The 13,357-nt window shown below is 41.1% G+C and overlaps 1 protein-coding gene across 1 annotated transcript in view; it reads right to left on the reverse strand.

The window, feature by feature from the left end:
- Positions 1–11,741, reverse strand: part of rab6ba (RAB6B, member RAS oncogene family a) — a 47,493-nt gene extending 35,752 nt beyond the window's left edge. Inside the window, exon 1 of the mRNA XM_062396245.1 lies at positions 11,520–11,741. Within this exon, the coding sequence (XP_062252229.1) occupies positions 11,520–11,589 (70 nt within the window). The 5' untranslated portion in view covers positions 11,590–11,741. The remainder of the gene's footprint in view (positions 1–11,519) is intronic.
- Positions 11,742–13,357: the final 1,616 nt, after the last annotated feature.

The raw sequence follows: 13,357 nt of genomic DNA on the forward strand, positions 1-13,357 counted from the left end.
AACAATGGACGGTTGAGAAATTGGAAAATGAAATCTTACGAGGATGCGTCCATTTACCAATGCCTCTGAATAATGGATGAACATGCTTTCAAACTCAACAAAGGCCCAGTTTCCCGTGCACACACAAAGCACTCAGGAAGCCATTTCAGCCCTCATGCAGTCTAATGAGGCATTTGACATTACTAAAAGCAACTGCCATACCCACAAAAACACACAGTAAGGGCACACTGACACCCAACAATGTGTGCCACCAATTTTGAAATGCACAGTATGACCCTTGTGGTGTATGTGATTGCCCTAGGAAAAGAGATAGAAGTCATATGTCTGCTATTTGAGGCCAGAGGGCTCGAGAGCGACCAACTTGACGTTTTAATGTTTAAATTAGATTCCATTCTCACAAGGCAGAGGGCAGCTGGAGGCTCAAGAAATGAAAACAGCATCCTCTCAGACAAAAAGACAGGACACACGCTTTCATTTATTTCTTCTTCCAGACATACAGTATGTTGTAGTACTTCAGATATTATCAGATCTACTCATGTTCTTGTGTTTTCACTTAAAAGTTATGGAGTTAACAAAGTAAATCTTGTGAAACTCACTGTAAATACACACGGCCTATGAGATAATCTCATGACTGGAATCACAAACAGGTGTTTGAAGTGTCCAGAAGAGACAGTTACACCAATCTTTCATCGTCCCCGGCCTCAGAGAACAAGCGCAGAAGCAGTTTTTAACACAGCAAATATAAAATTAGTAGGTGTGACTATAGAAATCAACATTTACAGCCTCTCATCCACTTAATGTTGCTCATGTCGAAATATTCAGTAAATACTTTCCCTCAATGTGTGCATTCTCAATCTATCGGGTTTGCTGACTGCTTCGTTCAATTTGCAGAGGTGGACCTGACATGCTGCTTCAGGGTCAGGGCAGAAACACATTACAAGTTCATTATCCTTGTACTGTACTCTATTATCTTGCCACATGCCGCCCTCCTCTCTCCCCTGCTGACCTGCGCTCACTTAACACATTTACAGTAAACACCAACACTAATAACACTAATCGAAAATAAAGTAAAGTACAATATTTTGCGCTCACACAGGTCACCTGCTACACACTACTTGAGACATGATTTGACACGGACATGCAGGACATCGTGGTTAAAATGACCGGAACAATCCAGATTCTTGATCCAACATCATCGATTAATAACTAAATAAATGTGATCGTCAGTTTGTGTGAAGAGCGACAGAGACGAGCTGACCCACACCCCTGAAGAGAGGGGAGAAGTTCTTCCCCTGATTCTTAAATTCATTGTTGCAGAAGAAGCGACAAGACTTAACATTGGATGGGACAACACATTACAATAACGCTTCTCTTGCTGTATTCTTCATGTGTGAAAGGCAAAGTCCAGAGAAAGTCTCGACCTCATTGTCACGAGATTATCCTGAGTTCATGTCTGATAACGGCTAAAAAGAATGAGGGGATATATTAATTGGCCGATATCTTTGGTCACATGCGGGCACACGGGCAGTCAGGGGTTAACATATGACAGCTGAAGATTGTTCAGCTGAATCTAAACTTACTTATGTTTTCCATTTATCCTAAAGCAGACATTCTGGAGATCTGAGTCCATCTCTGCACGCTGCTTGAATTAAATTAGAGATGATTCATCACTCTTTTTGGATTATTCAGGGAACAAGCAACTCTCAAACATACATGACAAATTTCCACAACACTGAACGTCTAATCAATTTATCTCTGGAATAATTTCTTTGTTTAAAAGCAGTGCTGGCAGTGCCAGTAAATGGTTATAATGAGTCAGTGTGTGGCACAGTAAGCCGTTTGATCCTCTTGTAGGAATCCTGTGTACATCTGCTTTTAATGATGTTTGTATGACACACTTTCCACCCAGATGAATCTGAAATTGCCATATCGAATATACATATGCATCATAGGAGTAAATGTACTTGGTCACAGACCCACTGACTAAGCTAAGTTGCATTAGGCCATGGTTTTTAACTGGGGCGGCATACTGGAGACTACAAGCTCATTCTTATGATCCTGGCAAACAGCCAGACCCAATAAATATGATTTTCTCAAGTGCACTGGGAAATCAGTGGGTCAGACCGACTTGGCATCTGCTGTTGCTCACCACATGGGTAAAATAATTATTATGAGTAAGAAAAAAAAACTTTATCATTTTGAAGGGGCCGCTTGGTCTGACAGGATCTGTCCTCTCAACAGACCAAGATCATGAGCACTGAACTACATTAAAAGGTACAGTCTGTGCTCCATTGTGACAAATGGATCCACCAAATAATACAGACCTTAATCTGCTTTACTCACTCAACAACAGACCTGTGTTTTTAATTATGATTTGTTGAAAAATACACAAAAGGCTGAAAGATAGGGACTTTAGGAATGTACTGTATCCTAATCTAGTTTTGAAAATAAGCTACAACATATTTGTTCATTGGTATCAGAACCAGTTGTGTAAATACAATATAGTTATGAGCATTTGGATTGAACAGGAAAGAAATGCTGATTTAGGGCTGATGTCACATTATGAAAACCTTTCTTGTTTACCTTTAGATCTTTGTTCTGCAGCAGGAACAAAACAAGCATTGTTACCATTGTGTTTGGGATCAAGGCTTGCTTTGGCTGCAAGGCTAAACTCTCCCATAGCCTCCGCAAAGTGTGGGACAAAGTACTTATCAGCTTCTAAAGAGTTATCTGGATTCCAGAGAAGTATAAAATAAATAAAAGGACAAAACCAAGGCCTGGAGATGCTTCATTCTCCATCAATGGATGCTGACAGGATGAGCGTCACAAAAGGCCTGGAGAAAGAAATATTTTGCATCTGTCTAAAAAGGGTTTTCATTTTTATATCACTGTCCCTGAATATGTTGACATCTGGAGTTGAAGCGTTTGAAGCATTAGAGTTGTTTTTTACATTGCTGTGGCCGCACAGAATCTTCTTAGGCCTGTTAAACTGGAGTTTAACAAAGAATGCTTCCACAACCTGCACAACCATCTGCGTGGTGCTTACACTGTCATCTAAATATAACATTATACTGTATTTACACACTCATGTCTATTTTTTGGAACAGCATAATAATTCAAAACGTTACCTGAAGGGCTGGTAGTTCTTTTCTGAAAGTCTGTTGACTTCCTCTTCATGTCCTGATAGTCATCAGAGTTTAACATTATTTATCAAGACTGTGACAGCCTGCCATATTCTAATTTGTCCCGTCAGTTATGTAATAATGAACCCAAAGTTTTCTCCTATAACACCATATGTGATCTCTGACTTGGAGTGTGCTGCGCTATTTGCAGCATTATTTGCTGTATGCTCACTCGCACTGTTATGCTAGCGCTTGCTAGTATGGGCCATAAGATGTTTACCATCCATGCAGACAGTTAGACCTCATGGTTATCGTTCACTCTTTAGTCTGTGTGCTATTGCTGTAATGACAGCAATGATATGTGCGTGTCTCCCACATTCTCAACGGCTAGAGTTCAATCCATATATATACTTAGTCCACAGTTCAGCTCTTTCCAGTTCAAACAACGAAAACAGATGCAACAAAAATAATCTGTTCCGAGCTTTACTGCAGATCTTTATAAACCAGCAACTCAGGAAAGTAAACAGAAAGAGAGACATCTGTGTCGCTTCAATAACAACAGCGTTCATATATACAATATGTTCAGGGCGCTCACGGTACCATTGATGGTCAAGTCAGTCAGTCAGTCTGGCATACGCCGTATGGCAGCTCCAGGGAAACTCCACAGGGGAATAAACAATCTACCAGATGATTTCCTCCTGACTATGACTGTAGGGACGAGGCGTCTGCTCCCGAGTGGCGACAACATGCACACTCTACAACACACTTCTGTAAAGGTAAAATGAACGATACACTCCATCCCACACACTCATTGATCTGAAGATACTAGTCACTTCTGTGTTGGTTAAGATTACGAGGGTTGTGGTCTCGGGGCTGTGATTGGATTGGAGTGTGATTGGATACTTTGGAGGTGGCTCAGAGAGAACCTCCACCTATACCAGGGGAGCAATCAGTGAAGGTGATGGCTATTGGCTGATTACTCCTCAAGTTTAAAAGACATCAGGAGAGATGCATGCTCCGCCTATGTTAGAGAAATAAAGATGATGAAGAGTGAGGGGTTCTTCTCTGGCTACTGTTGGAAGACCCCGGCCATCGACAATTGCCAAAGTGGCGGTCAACGTGGGGCTCAACACAGCCAGAGACGCTGAACTGCAGGCTGAGATGGTGCTGGTTCGAATGGCGGAGAAGTACGTGGCCATGTACCGGGAGCAGGCAGCGAAGGGCATACAGCAGCTGGAGGCTTTCAAGAGGCAGGCAGAGAGGCAGTCAACTCTGCTGGAGTGTCTCCTGTTCCTGCCTGCCCGCGCAGCACTGAAGCCGGCAGGGAGCGCTCCGGTTCTGGGTCCCTGCACAGCTATGAAGCGTTTTTGGTTCATGAATCGTTACAGCCCTACTGTGTACCTGTCACTTGGAATCTGTATAACATAAGAATCACCTATGTGCACATGCGTCAATAAATAAAGTTGTCTACGAAAAAATTATAAAAATACAATTTGCCAGTGTCTGTAGCCAGGACTCCAATAAGATCAATCAGTTATTTTGGACTGAATGACGTGATTTTCTGGCATACCTATCTGTCTCTAACCAAATTGCCTGCCTGCATGCAGCCTGTCAGTGTTTTTCCCTGCACATGACCAGAGTTTTCAAAAGCCAGAGAGCCAGAAAGTGCTCAAACAAAGAAGTTAGCGAGCGAGTCACAGACAAATCTGCTTCCTGCATGTCAGGCAGTGCAAGTTCATGAGTTTCTGGCCACATGACTTCGATGAGACAGCCTATGGGATGTATCTGCTGCATATTTTCAAAGTGTAGCCAGATCTAGCTAGCTGTTCCAGGATTACCAACCCTAACTTTAAAGGTTCAGTGTGCATAATTTAATGACATCTAGTGGTGAAGTTGCATTTTGCAGTTGAATACCCTTCACCTCACCCTCCTTTTCCAAACCTGTGGCAGCGTTAGTTGTCATAAGAACTCAAAATGTGTTTAGTTTGTTCAGTCTGGGCTACTGTAAATAGATGTAAATAGATAATCCCAATGTAAATATAAAGTATCTAAATATAAAGGGCCCATTCAAGGGTAAAGAAAACTAAATTTCGTATAATTTAGTTTGATCCCACACTACTGAAAATATCACAAGGGATATTTAATTTTAAATTCCTGCCAATAGAGCCCTTTCACCTAAATCTAACACACTGAACCTTTAACTAATATAATTTTTTTTAAATGACAGACAATCATTAATAATTTCAAGGCAGGTTAAATGAAGGCTTTCACAGGCTGCATTGAGGCTAAAGCATCCCGGTGATGAGGGCTCATCTGGGGAGCTGGTGAAAGGGTAAACACCGATGGAGACCTGCTGAACTCAGTGGAGTGTCACATCCCATGCTGGGTAAATGACAGCCTTCCTCCACAGTGGGAGTTTGATTCACAGAGCTGTTCTGGTTGAGCAACTGGGATTATGTTTAAATGGGATTCTTGGTCTCTCTCACTCTCTTTCTGCTTCGAAAGATTCTCACATTAAGCTAGAGCACAATCTTTTCCTAAGACATACAATTTAGAGAGAGTTGTGTGCACAGTCTCTCCAGCTGAATGATGTGGCACTTAAAAGTTCCTGGATCCTTATTAAAGTTGTTCTTTAGAATAACAAGGTAAGACTTCACATTTGTAACAAAAGCGACACCAACCCTTGCTATTTTTATTCCTGCTTTTTGTAAAACTGTGTCATCAGATATTGCTTCCAAAATCTTTTCACTGACACATAGGAGAGCAGAACTGAATCAGACAGTTTCCCTACATCACTTCATTGCCAGCAGATACATTTGCAATCCTACTTTATTATGAGCAAGGTTTGTAGTGAGGCTATGCTTTCCTGTGGGCCTTTGGGAACACACCCACTCTGCTGCATATAGTTGTTATTTGTTTGTTAAACCTTTGCTGCAGAACCAGCTCCTGCAGCAAGTCAGAAAATGTGAGTTTGTTTAAAAACAATAAAGCCATCGTCATTAATATCAAAATGACCTTATTTTTGTCTTAGAATCTTGAGTTGGAAGTAGAAAAACAGGTAAGGAGGATCTTTGTTTAAAGCCAAGGTTGAAAAGTATACAAAAGCTTTAGGACATTTCTTCCTGCCCTTAATAAATGAACAGAGGGACTACACATCACCGGGATTGATGCCTTTTGATCAATTATCCCTATTAATAGGCAGCTGAGACAATCAATAGCAGATCAAAGCTGTCAGGGACTTGTTTCCCGCCATCCATTACAGACGAAGAACATGCTGGGAAGACCCAATGAGATGTGAGATGAAAGTGATGATCAGTTATATTGAGACACAGCCAGATTAACAAATGTCGCAGCAAACAGAGATGCCGCTCAGGAATGTAGCCTGGACCCCCACAGACTTCAATCTTCCTGCTGCAACATCGGGATTCTGCCAAGTCAGTGTCGACAGCCGATCTTCAATCCCTCACTCAAGCTAATGCTCACAAACGGAAGGTCTGGTAACGCCATTTACTCCACAGATCGTAGACTGTGCTACCCTTGAGCATCCAGGCTACGTTGTGATGTATGATATTGATAGATTGATCAATATAAATATATATAGAGAGAAAATAAATAAAGTCATTATCAAACCCTTACGATAAAAAAACTAAAATGCAACCAAATATGAGATGAATGTGTAAACATAAATACTTTAAAATCTTGTCGCATTGTTTATACTGCAAAATAAAAGTTTCTGTATTGGCGCATATCGTCAAACATAAATGCCGACACTGATACAGTTGCAAAAGGCTCATATTAGCCGAATGATAAATTAGTTTGGGTGTAATGAATGTCCCCCAAAATGTCAGGGACATAGTCTAGATTCATAGAGTAGTAATGTATAAAATACTGTATCCTACATATTTAATGTAAACTACTGCTTGAAGCTCAACTTTTGACACTAAGATCTGTAGGTATACATTTTGTGGACATCTATTGCATAGGTGCTTAGCTTTGGCAAGAACAATTATGGAAGGTGACATCTGATTATTTCACATTAAGTGAGGTGTTTTGCACTAATATTTTGCATTTAAGATATATATTTAAATATAGATTATTATTTCAATACATATGCTAGAATTATATATGTAGCAGGGAGCATTTTAGACATAACCATCACAGCACACAAACCCACATGAAAATCACAGCAGTGTTCTCAACACATTTCATCAACAACCTCCTATTGTTTCACACAGATAGATTCACAAGATATTCCCATCACTGAATGTTTGTCTCAGCTTCCGTGAGGAGGTAAGTGCACCTAGAGGCTCCACATACACTATCGATAAGCATCCAGTTCCAGAAGTTTAAAAATCAAACTTGTCAGGTTCTTTCCTATGATGAGCCACAGCCTTCCATATTAATGAACAGAAATGTGTGGTATCCTTATAAGATTACTTCTCCAAACAACTTACACAGAACAAAAATGGATTAAAAATGCATATAGTCCTACGTGGTGTTTAATTTTATTACAAATCCAGAGGGAATTGTGAGGCTACTGATTTTAAAATGCTTGCATTTATCCTTCACTTATCATTGCAGAGATTTCTATGCATGTTATTGTTATTGCATGTCTGTGAAAACATGTTGTATCAATATCTGCATCTGTGGTTTCAGGTCTCTTTTACCGAGAGATCTGTTTCCTGGAAACACAGTGATTGCTGCTTTATAGGCAACCAACTAAACCCTACTTTCAAGCACTCTGGTCCAGTGACTCAGCAGTATTTTTGGTTTACAATCTGCAGCCGGAGATGGAAGATGTCATTTTGATCCAGCGAGCAAAAATCTCATGGCAGCCATGCAGATGCATCTACCAAACGTATTCCAATCTGTTTGTCTACTGTGAAATGAAGCATGCAAAGGGGATTACCTCCAAACAATTGGTTTTAACAAAAGTACCATGCAGTATTGCTCCTTTGAAAACTTGCCTATGGCAAAAAACACTATGACCCAATAAATGCAGAACATCGCAGGGCAAAATGCTTGCTTCACCAGGACAGTGGGCACACAGGCTCGGAAACAACTGAGTGGTCTGCTTAAAGCCTTCAGCACCAGGAGAAGTATGAAGGAGGAGAGACTCTTCTTTCCTTTGATAGCACATTGTTTCAGACGCTACTCCCTCAATTATGGGCCTTCACTGTACACAGGCCCCATCAAGCCAGAAACGAGAAGTGGCCTTTTTTTACTGCAGCCTCTCTAAGGGCTGTCTCTTGACACCGGCCTGCGCTTCAGCTGCAATTATAAACAATGAGATGCAGCTCCACCGGAGACGGCCCAATCAAACACAGGGTCTGGTGCTGCAGCTGCCGCTGTCTGGCTGAGCAGTGAGTTGACAAATAAAGTCCACTCACACTGATAACAGACTCCACTCCTCCTCACTGGCTGGGACCCTCACTACAGACCTGTGGATTCTCCGGAGACATTTAGAGCAGCCCAGGATGTTCATAAAAGACACTGCAGAATTAGGTCAACAACAGCATCTCGCTTTTTAAACTCTTACAAGCCTCCAGGATTTTATCAGGCCAAAGGTTTATCTTGCTGATAAAACGTTACAGCAGTGACTATAATTAACATACTGTGGTGACAAATACTGTCATTACAGGAAATGCAAATTCTGCCTTTCAGTGGGGGGAATCTGTGTCCGCGATTTTTGCGGGTTGTGTCTTATTCCAACATTAGAACAGATGTAAATAAACGCACTGATAGATGCCCTCCTATCTGTATTTGTCAGGGAAGCAACAAACCTCACAAAGGAATAATTTAAGACCAGATGTGATCAGGATGAATTCAAGGTGTGACAAAGACAAAAGAAAATTGTGCCACATGGGAAGTGATAAATTATTCTTTATCAATAATTGAGCTGTTCAGTCCGTAACAGCCAGTCTATGTTCACATCTCACACACAAACATTTGTGACATTTTTACATATTTAAGCCTGCACTATACTACCTGTATTACACATTACAGAGTAAAACAAGCTGAACACAAAAGACTTTCACAGAGAGGAGCAAAAGAGACAGCCTCACAGAGCTTTGTCTGTTTCCAAAAGCCTGTGTCACTGTACGTACATCCACTTCCTACTATATGTCAACACCTGCAGTCACTGCCTCTGCAGATCAGAAACTGACTGTATCTAAAAGACAATATAGATGAGCAATGACTGAAATGAAGTATGAATTAAGGAGGTTTGCACGAGCTGAAGATGTATGTATTGTTTTTCTTTATATAGTGCTGTTCACACACACACACACACACACACACACACACACACACACACACACACACACACACACACACACACACACACACACACACACACACACACACACACACACACACACACACACACACACACACACACACACACACACACACACACACACACAGAGCAACAACTAAATAAATGTATTCTTGTCTGACTGAGATTTCATTCATGCTGTTTAATTCTAAAATCTATAAGTTATTTTTAAAATACAATATGATGTATCTTTATCTCCACAGTTGGACTATTATTTTTAACATCCAAACGTTGAGCAAGCTCTGTGCTCTGGTGAATACACTGCACAATATTATGTTTGTGCAGCCAAATCTCCTTTGGATTGTTGCTGGGCACTTCCTATCATGACATTGCCTGAGTAAAACCTAACAACAGTGACCTGAGGTTTGTTTTTATATACAAACAAAAATAATAATTGATAACTAAGTCATTCTTCATGTTAATGTGCTAAAACTGTAATTGTAAACCAAATCTTAGTTGGTTGCGAGACCTTCAGCAAATGCTTGATTGTACAGCTAAGAGTGGACATTTTTGTACTATTACTAATATAATTGAGTATGCCACACCGTGTTAAACTGAACAATATACCGTGTAATGCATGACCCCACAATAGTGGATGATCAATGGGACCTATAGTGAAAGGCTGAACCATGACTAAGTGGTTCGTTTGGCTGCTCAAGACCTGTGAATTTGCACATCCACAGACCTGCCCTGACAAAGAAAACATAAACCTAAAGATTCACGTCAGGTCTCAGTTCAGCTTAGTGTGATCTTGTGGAAGACAATTTTGTTGCCACTAAAAAACTCAGAGAAGGAGCAGCTTTAGACTGTCTGACGGTTTGGGTGAGGGATGCTTGGGATGGAGATTAAAATAACAGATAGTTGATATTCCATGAAATAAGGAAATAATGTCTGATTCTCATGTTGATATTTTATACAAAGACAATAATTCATGTATGAAAAATAACATAAAGTTAGTCATCCTATCCAGAGGAACATGTTGTTGTGCACAATTGTTTTAACTTTGACTTTCATTTTCAATTCTGATTTCTTTCTCTTAAACCCTCCTTTGGAGGAAGAAGGAGCACAAGAGACAGAAACGTCTCCATCCACAAATCCGAATCTCATATTGATGTTATTGCACAGTAGGACAGCGGATAGGATGCGTGAATGCTTGTTTGCTTTTTTTTTTATCTGCTCTTAATGCGTCACAAATAGCTGTTCATTAAATATTTCAACGAATATTTTGATGAAATATGATAAAAGGGGGAATGACAATGGAATTTACTCCTTCATAGATCTTTTGGGACAAGATTTGTTAATTTAGAAAATTGGTGTAAGAGGGCACTTTTTCTTATTTGCTTATGTAGATATTTTTTTTTTTTTTATATGATTGTCACAAAAAAACTAACCTTGATCTTTAATCGAGCTCAGCTACGTTTAGGAGAGAAGGGCCAGACAAAGAGGAGATCTTCTTTTTGAATGCTCCCTTCCTCAGCGGGCACACTCACTGGAGCAATACCGCAGCCAAACAACTTGTCTCATCGCCACTGACAACTTGGGTGTGTCCCATCACACACACACACAGGAATATTTACCAAGTTGTGTCATCCCCAGCATCAGGCTGCACGTTCAGTTTCATTTACACAGCACTGCTCGTTTACAACTGGTAAACGATTATTAGAGGGCGTTTCAAAATAAAAGCCTCATTACACGCTTCCCAAGGTTATAATTAGCATCATTATTAAAGCCTCTGTTATATTAATGATACACTTAAGGAGGTTTCATGTCACACACTCCAATCTATTGTGTGAAGCGTTACGCTGGTAATTTGATTAAAGGACCTCAACACCCTCCTCCTCCTCACTATCACTAACAGAGATGAAGCAGCTCTCTTCTTCACTTTAAAGCTTTCAAGCTGAGAGAAGCAGCGCAGCCCCGACAGTAGCAGCAGCTAAAGCTAACTCCGTGTTGTGTGAGTTGCTGACTGAGCAGCAGCAGCAGCAGCAGGTGCAGCGGGTTCAACTTGACTCGCGAGAACTTCTCCTCCAGGAGATACAAACATGTCTTCTCTCACTCACCGCTCTGCTCCCCCAGGAAGACCAGCTTGAATTTTCTCAACGGGTTCCCGAAGTCACTGGACACGGACATTGCGAAGAGGAGGAGGAGGAGGAAGAGGAGGCAGGTGGAGGAAGAAGGGGAACTCTAGACGCAGGGAGGACGAGTTGTGACTGAGCTCCCACTCGACTTGGCTGCCGGCGGGTGAAGATGCTGGATGGAAAAAGGCGGTGATGCTGTTTCACTTTCACCCCCTCCCTCCCTCCCCCTCTCCCTCTGTCTCTCTCTCTCTCTCTCTTCCTCTCTCTCTCTCTCTCTCTCTCTCTCTCTCTATGTCTCTCTTTCTCACTCACTTCCTTACTTTCTCTCTCTACCTCTCTCTCTCTCTCTCTCTCTCTCTCTCTTCCTCTCACTCTCTCTCTCTCTCTCTCTCACTCACTTCCTCACTCTCTCTCACTTCCTATCTCTCTCTCTCTCACTTCCTCGCTCTCTCTCTATATAGCTCTCTCCCTCTTCCCCTCTCTCTCTCTCTTTTCTAGCTCTCTCCTTCTCCTCCTCTCCCTTTAGACCGTGACGCTCCGGATGTTTCTGGGTTGTTGTTTTTTTTTAGCCGAGGGCTTGTGCGCATGCGCGGCCTCTCCTTGTTCTCCCATGACCTGACAGTCGTGATATAAAATGACGTCATATGTGTTGGACCCAGCTGGGGGTTGGTGAAATTCCTCTTTTGTTCGACAATAATTATAAAGATAAAAGTCAAACATACAGTGTTGTGGTAAAGACATATAAGGTAACATATCAGGGGGATAAAAAAATAGCAGCAATATAACTAGATACTAGGATGACACTCAAAGGGCGTAGATCGGCCAAGGCCCAACAGTCCTCTCATGCCACCACGTTCAGATCCACACACTCATCAGTAATGTGATGGGTTCTTCCTTGGTAGACGTCCCAACCCTCCACAAAACTTTGTAAACGTTTTGCTGTTCATCAAGTGTTGGGAAGAAGAGTTTAAAACCACAACCTTCACTGGGGAGCGAAATTCAATCTTTTAACCTAAAATAAGCCTTGTAAAAATATAATCAGATTTATTGTGATGATTATCATTATTTACCGATATGAACACTTTAATCCCAATATAATCATTGGCCTTATCGCCCAGCCTTAGTAACATATAGATTTGTACATGTTATCTTATCATAATTCATTTCAGTAATTGCAGTTCCTGGTTTGTTATGGGAGACATTTTACTTGATTGGTGCAGCAGAGAAGATGCAGAGGAGGCTGACATATTCTGAATGGCGACTTGTTTGACCTCATCCATGAGGTTCATGTCCAGATTTTACAAACTTAACGCTGCCAGTTTGCATCACAGCCCAAGCGGAGGTCACCTGATGCCGGGGTTAATATCTTAGACTTCAGGCAGCTCCTCTAAAGCCACAGAAGACGTCCATGGGCAGAGTTGCACTTCCCATACAGATGCACAGTGATATTTAATTTAAATTTATACATAATGTCAAGTTGTGAGGCCCTGTGTGCTCCAAGTCTGCATTAAATGCATCCACGATCATTTGATTAAATACTGTTCAAGTTTTTGAATTAGAGTGAGAACAAAAATGTTAAAATGGTACTTTGATACAGGATCTCTTTACAAGCCAGAGTCACAAGAGAATATAAAAATACAGGTCCCATTTGAACTGATATCAGTAATTAGTGGAGCAAAACTGAACTCATTTGAAATGAATAAAAACATCATATCTAACTGAAAAGCAGTTAGTCTGAGTGAATTGGGGTTGCTCACTCTGCTGGGTTCATTCTCCAGCCTGAAAGATGAAAAAATAAAGAATCACCCATACCTGATTAA

Source organism: Platichthys flesus, chromosome 9, assembly GCF_949316205.1.
Source record: "Platichthys flesus chromosome 9, fPlaFle2.1, whole genome shotgun sequence".
In the NCBI taxonomy this organism is placed as follows: Eukaryota; Metazoa; Chordata; class Actinopteri; order Pleuronectiformes; family Pleuronectidae; genus Platichthys; species Platichthys flesus.